At 38.4% G+C, this 6,000-nt stretch overlaps 1 protein-coding gene across 4 annotated transcripts; it reads left to right on the top strand.

The window, feature by feature from the left end:
- The first annotated feature begins 313 nt into the window (after window positions 1-313).
- LOC113693696 (palmitoyl-acyl carrier protein thioesterase, chloroplastic) lies at window positions 314-5,575 on the top strand. Of its 4 annotated transcripts, none has more exons than XM_072052632.1 (7): window positions 314-681; window positions 1,507-2,037; window positions 2,153-2,286; window positions 3,016-3,129; window positions 3,368-3,539; window positions 3,649-3,717; window positions 4,983-5,575. In XM_072052632.1, the coding sequence occupies exons 2-7, from the start codon at window positions 1,540-1,542 to the stop codon at window positions 5,250-5,252; spliced, it is 1,257 nt and encodes a 418-aa protein (XP_071908733.1). In that variant the 5' UTR covers window positions 314-681; window positions 1,507-1,539; the 3' UTR covers window positions 5,253-5,575. The 4 variants fall into 4 exon arrangements, with proteins under 4 accessions (XP_071908733.1, XP_071908732.1, XP_071908730.1 ...); XM_072052631.1 differs by having other exon boundaries at window positions 1,472-2,037; XM_072052629.1 differs by having other exon boundaries at window positions 1,459-2,037.
- Window positions 5,576-6,000: the final 425 nt, after the last annotated feature.

Raw genomic sequence — 6,000 nt, 5'->3', positions numbered from 1 at the left:
GTTTAGAATAAAAAAAAAATACAGAAATTTGGTAAATTAAAATGCGGTTGTGCCAACAAATTTTTGTGTGCTCGCCGTCGGATCGGATTAAATGAATCTAATGTCTTAAATGCCACCGTCTCTATAAACACCGGCGCCAACAATGCACATGAAATTTTTCAAAAGCGAAAGACGACCCAGAAAACACAGCAGAAATAATCAGAGGGGCAACAGAGAAAATAACGGGAAAAGCAGGTGCAAAAGCTGAAAGTTGAGAAGAGAGGCGGGACGCCAGGGTGGATAGTATAAAATGGAGTCGCTGGACTCCAAGACTGTACCACTTAAAATCCGCTGGCCCTTTCCTTTCCTTTCCTTGCTCTCGCACACACTCGAAATTTTCCAACACTTCTAGACATTTAAAAAAATTAAAAGTCAAAAAAAAAATAAAATTCCAAGACTCTGAAAAAGCGGAAGAGGAAGCATAGCCGCTGTTATAGAAACAAACAAACAAACCATCTACGTAGGCGATCGCAAACCCTAGGAAAAAGCTTGCGAATCTCTTAGAAACGGGTTTGCAGATCAGAAATGGAGCCTCTCTGATCAAAGTTAGTTATTCATTTTCCCGGAAAAAAGCCAGTGGAGACTCTATAGACATATATTTTCACCTTCATTTATTCTCTGGAATCTTCGAGCTTCCAAAAGGTGCTTTTTTCTTTTTATCTTTTATTTTGAATTTTTTGGATTCTGTATTCTTTTTGGCCAAACTGTGTTGATCTCGAAGGTTCCACGTCATACAGGCGTGTCTGGAGAAGGGGTAAAATAGGGGGAAAAGTTTTTATTTGAGTTTTTGAAGTGTAATGTGGTGTTTTGAGCCGGAGTTGAATGCTCAGATCCGCCGCACAAGCTTATTTATTGCATTAATTAGATGGTGGTGTGGCGGTCGTTTTCATGGTTTATGGTTTGTGCTTTCTCATTTGTTTTGACTTGGATTCGTGGTCAGTTATGTTCATGCATTGATTGTACAATTTTGTGTCAGAACGATTTTCTGTTTTCCTTTTAAAAAAGGTTGGTTAAGAACCTTTTTTTTTTTTTTTTGGAAATGGTTTTCTTTTTTGTTGTTTTGCAAGAAAACCGATGAAAATGATGATATGACAGAAAACATCGTTCGTTTGAATTTTGAATCAGGGCAAATTTTACTGAGTAATGAAGAAATTCTTATTTTTAAAACAATTGCCTTGGTTTTTTTTTTTTTTTTTTTTTTGTAAATACGAATTTTTCTATTTTAAATGTTTAGTGATTTTGCGCGTGTGGAAAAGTGAAATTTATTGTTGGATTCGTGGAGCTGAATGATTATGCATGTAAAACAGTAAATTTTATTATTGGATGCGTGGACTTTTAAATTTCGATTTGATTATGAAATGTTAGTTTCTGGCGAATTTTGATGATCACTGGAATAGTTCTTGCCGACACCCTCGGCAGTTCAAATTTGCAGACTTGACAAGTTATTCCACTTTCAACCTCCTATAGTTAGACTCGTTGGTTGATCATACTATATTCGTCATGGTGGCTAGCGCTGCTACTGCTGCATTTTTTCCTGCTACTTCGTCGCTGCCTGACTCCGGTGGCAGAAATTCCGGAAATTATGGAGGAAGTCTCCCTGCAGGTGTGGATGCCCGTGGGATCAAGTCAAAGTCCTCATCTTCTGGGAAATTACAAGTGAAGGCTAATGCACAGGCCCCTTCCAAGGTTAATGGAACTAAGGTTGGAATCAAGACTGATGATGATGTGATCTCATCACCTCCACCGAGGACATTCATCAACACATTACCTGATTGGAGCATGCTCCTTGCTGCCATCACCACTATTTTCTTAGCGGCAGAGAAGCAATGGATGATGCTTGACTGGAAGCCAAAGCGTCCTGACATGCTTGGTGGCCCCTTTGGCTTCGGTAGAATTGTGCAAGATGGTCTTGTCTTTCGCGAAAACTTCAGCATCAGGTCATATGAGATAGGAGCTGACCGAACTGCGTCCATAGAAACGTTAATGAATCATCTTCAGGTATGCCTGGATTTCTTGGAAATTAGTGATAAGAAGCAAATTAGCTTTGGTCACACAATTTAAATATCTGTTGCTTGCAAGCCTTCAAGCTTTACATGCTTTTCATTCTTTGCAGGAAACAGCACTTAACCATGTAAAATCTGTTGGACTGCTTGGTGATGGTTTTGGCTCTACTCCGGAGATGGCCAAAAGAAATCTAATTTGGGTGGTATCCAAGATGCAGGTTCTGGTTGACCGTTATCCTACTTGGTGAGTTTAATGTCTGTGCAAATTAGCTCAGACCACTAAGCACTGAGCTGTTATATCAAGTACTATTTGTAATTTTTTCCTTGATACAAAGATGCCTAAGGCTTGCTATTTAAGGCTGAGATGGCTAAGGTTCTATACCCATTCACTTTCATTGTCTTCAAATTTGTATGTTGCTGTTATGACTGTTTTAATTTTTGGTTTACTAAATGTATATTAGTTGTTTGGTTTTTCTTGCTGCATTTCCTTTATACATTGCTTTCAATATAAAATTTCGTCTGCTTTTGAGATTTAACCATTAACATTCTTCTATAGTTGCTGGCATTGATTTTTGAAATCTGCTTCCTTGATATGTGCTAATAGCATTGGAATCTATTGTGCATAGGTATACAAGATAACAGGGATATATATTAAAGCATGGACCTGCTTGGCAGCTTCATCATATCTCATTTTTTGTGTCTATTAATATGGAGTCTTAAAGAGAACACATGGAAGCATGCACAACTGTATGCACCTGCTTGTTGGCTTCATCATATCTCTCTTTTTGTGTGGTAGTATGTTTTCTTTGTGCATGCTTTCAGCTAAATGGCCCTATTGCTACATTGCTGACTATGTGCAGGATTTTTGTTATAATCTTGAAAGATCAGCAGATTCTTTGCCCTATAATGCCTAGATAACATGACAAGTGAATCCTCGGCAATGATGGTCTGAGCTGTAAATTGATTCTTGCAGGGGTGATGTTGTTCAAGTGGACACGTGGGTTGCAGCATCTGGTAAGAATGGGATGCGGCGAGATTGGCTTGTCCGTGATTGTAAAACTGGGGACGTAATAACGAGAGCTTCTAGGTAAGCTGGAGTTTTATTGTGGTGCATTAAATAAATAATTTGAACTGCATTTAACTGTTTTCTATTTACCCCATTGTTAATCATTATGATAGTGATCTGAACTTTCCGGCAAACTGCGCTTTCTTTCCTCTGTTGTGGAAGATTCATTCTTTTATTCAGTTTCCATAGCATCCTAAGATTTGTACTTAACGGTCTTTCCTTTTTTTCCCCTGTAAATGCTGAATTGAATTTATTACAGTTTATGGGTCATGATGAATAAAGAGACTAGGAGACTGTCTAAAATTCCAGATGAGGTTCGAGCAGAAATAGAAGGCTATTATTTAGATTCACCTCCTATTGTGGATGAGGATGGCAGAAAGTTACCAAAACTTGATGATAAGACGGCAAAGTACATTCGTACTGGTTTAACTGTAAGATTTTGTTCTTTCTGAATGACACATGACATTCCTTTCTTGTCTGATTTATATTTTCCCCCCCTCGTAAATGTACACCGAATGAAGAAATGTGTGATTTTTGCAGCCAAGATGGAGTGACTTGGATGTGAACCAGCATGTGAATAATGTGAAATACATTGGCTGGATTCTTGAGGTAGAGATTCTCCTAACTTATTGCCTTTCTGAGTTCAATTGTATGTGGAGAATTCAGCTCTCAAGAATTCTTGATGATTTAGGGAAGAAACTGGAGAATTTGAAATTTTAGGCTCTTAGACATTCTCTATCTGGTTGTTTTAAATTGTACACGTGCAAAAGCAGATGCTTGTGTTTTGTTATCTGAAATTGCAGTTATTTGGCATAAAATAAGCTGGCTGCCACTGAAGTACTTGTTTTTGGACTAGTCATATTGTTAAATGATAATGAAGGACAAGGAGGGGAAATCTCTCCAGGATGTTTAGTTTTTTGGCATAGGAATGGATATCACTCCAGGTTGTTAGTTTTTTGGCATCGGAAGGCTAATTCCTTTTGCTAAGCTGAGGTGGTGAGTTTAACTAAGTAATGGTAATTTGAGTCGATATTAAAGCTGTGGGATGTTGGGGGGTTTTTGTTTTTGGAGAGGGGGGGGGATATGTTGTATCATTGTTGGCTTTGGTAGAGTAAGTTGTGTTCTGAAGGTCAGTAATGTTGGATACTAATACTTGAAGCACAATAAGACTGATTGGGGTTCAGCACTCACATTTTTTTTGTTAGATGTGTTTGTGTATTAGAGCCAAGATAATCAAAATAGAATCCTTTTCAGCGACTTAATTAAAAAATGCAGACTGAAATCAATCAACCTCCATTATTGGAACACTGAACTATCTCATTAGTTTCATTTAGGTTCCTTTTGTTGTCATTTGTTGATATATATTTAATAACAGTGAATATGTGATAAGTTCCTTTTTGTGGTGTCTCAATCCAAAATTGCTATGAGTGATAGGTTCCTTTTCACAATGTCCTAATACAAATTTGCTGACTGAAAGCGACCAGCCTACATTGTTGGTTCATTGAACTATGCCGTTGGTTCAATTTTAGGTTTCTTCTGTTGTGAGGCTGTAGGTATAGAGACCTGTATACATTGCTAATGAGGTAGACTGATGAGGGAATTTTAGCGACAGATGGCCATTAATTGGAGTGGTATTACTAGGCTTTTATTAAACTTCTATCATGAACCATTCATTTCGTTTGAGAATGTCTAAGCTTATTGGTCTCTTTTCAGGGAACAAAATTGAAATTTCCCAAAAATCAGAGCTTGCTAGCTGCTCTTTTAGCACACAAAAGCAATTCCAAAATTGAAAAAAGGAATTGTATCTGTCCTTTGCTACTTGGTATGGTGTTTTTTGTCAATCTAATTGCAGAACTCTAATTTATCCATCACAGAGTGCTCCCCTCCCCATTTTGGAGAGTCACGAGCTTGCTGCAATGACGCTCGAGTACAGGAGGGAGTGCAGGAAGGACAGTGTGGTGCAGTCCCTTACTTCTGTATTGGGGAGTGGTGTTGGTGATATGGCCATTTCTGGTTATGTTGAGTGCCAGCATTTGCTTCGACTGGAGGATGGAGCAGAGATTGTCAAGGGAAGGACTGTGTGGAGACCCAAATATGCCAACAGGATTGGAAGCATGGGTCAGCTTCCAGCAGCAGGCGCTTAGTGCGATTTCCTTTGCAGCAGGAGCGGAAGTAGTCTTGTTGCTGTGTGTTACAATTCTGTAGATTCAATCCTGTGCTCTTTGATCTACTCTATTGACCTCCCCGGTTATATAAATATATATAAATTTCTTCATATCTTTTTTTTTCCCCAACCTACTCCTTCGAGAGAAATAGGGAAATTTCTTAAGCATTGTAAGTAGCCCTTTGCTCCCCCCCCCCTCTCTCTCTCTCTCTCTCTCATGGAAGTTCCAGCTGGATACCATTCATGAATGTGACAACAAATGCAAAAATTTCTTTATTGCAATTTTTTTATTACTTTTAGTGATATTGGTTCTCATGGGCGTGTGGTCCATCTCATTTTTGTACCGACCAATGATTCATTTTCTATTAATCAGTAGCTAATTTTTTACGCACGCATTTTGAGGATATTACGGATGAGTTCCTACTGCAGCTACTACAAGAAATTTGACCTGAAATCCATTTCCACTGCAATTGCATTTGTTCCTTTCATTTAATTTACTTTAGATGACATAATATGTACTGAAGTGATGGTATATGACAGAAGAAATAACAGATAGGAGGTGTCCTCAAATTTCTTGTTGGCCACTGCGGTTGTATTGCGTGTAGTTACCAGAATTTCAAAAGCAAATTAAGCCCAACGGCACGCAATATATAATTGCAGTGGGCAACAAGAAAATTTCGCTGTTAATAAGACTTCACATGATCGGGAACCAATCAATGATGTGCATC

Source organism: Coffea arabica, chromosome 6c (genome assembly GCF_036785885.1).
Source record: "Coffea arabica cultivar ET-39 chromosome 6c, Coffea Arabica ET-39 HiFi, whole genome shotgun sequence".
Taxonomy (NCBI): Eukaryota; Viridiplantae; Streptophyta; class Magnoliopsida; order Gentianales; family Rubiaceae; genus Coffea; species Coffea arabica.
The sequence above is the reverse complement of the archived record's forward strand: the minus strand, read 5'-3'. Positions and strand labels throughout refer to the sequence as shown.

What these genes read in the sequence shown, in the direction of transcription:
- LOC113693696 (XM_072052632.1), top strand. Translation starts at nt 1,540, where the DNA reads ATGGTGGCTAGCGCTGCTACTGCTGCATTTTTTCCTGCTACTTCGTCG. An exon ending in CGTTAATGAATCATCTTCAG is followed by an intron (nt 2,038 to 2,152) that starts GTATGCCTGGAT and finishes CATTCTTTGCAG; the next exon opens with GAAACAGCACTTAACCATGT. An exon ending in GTTGACCGTTATCCTACTTG is followed by an intron (nt 2,287 to 3,015) that starts GTGAGTTTAATG and finishes TGATTCTTGCAG; the next exon opens with GGGTGATGTTGTTCAAGTGG.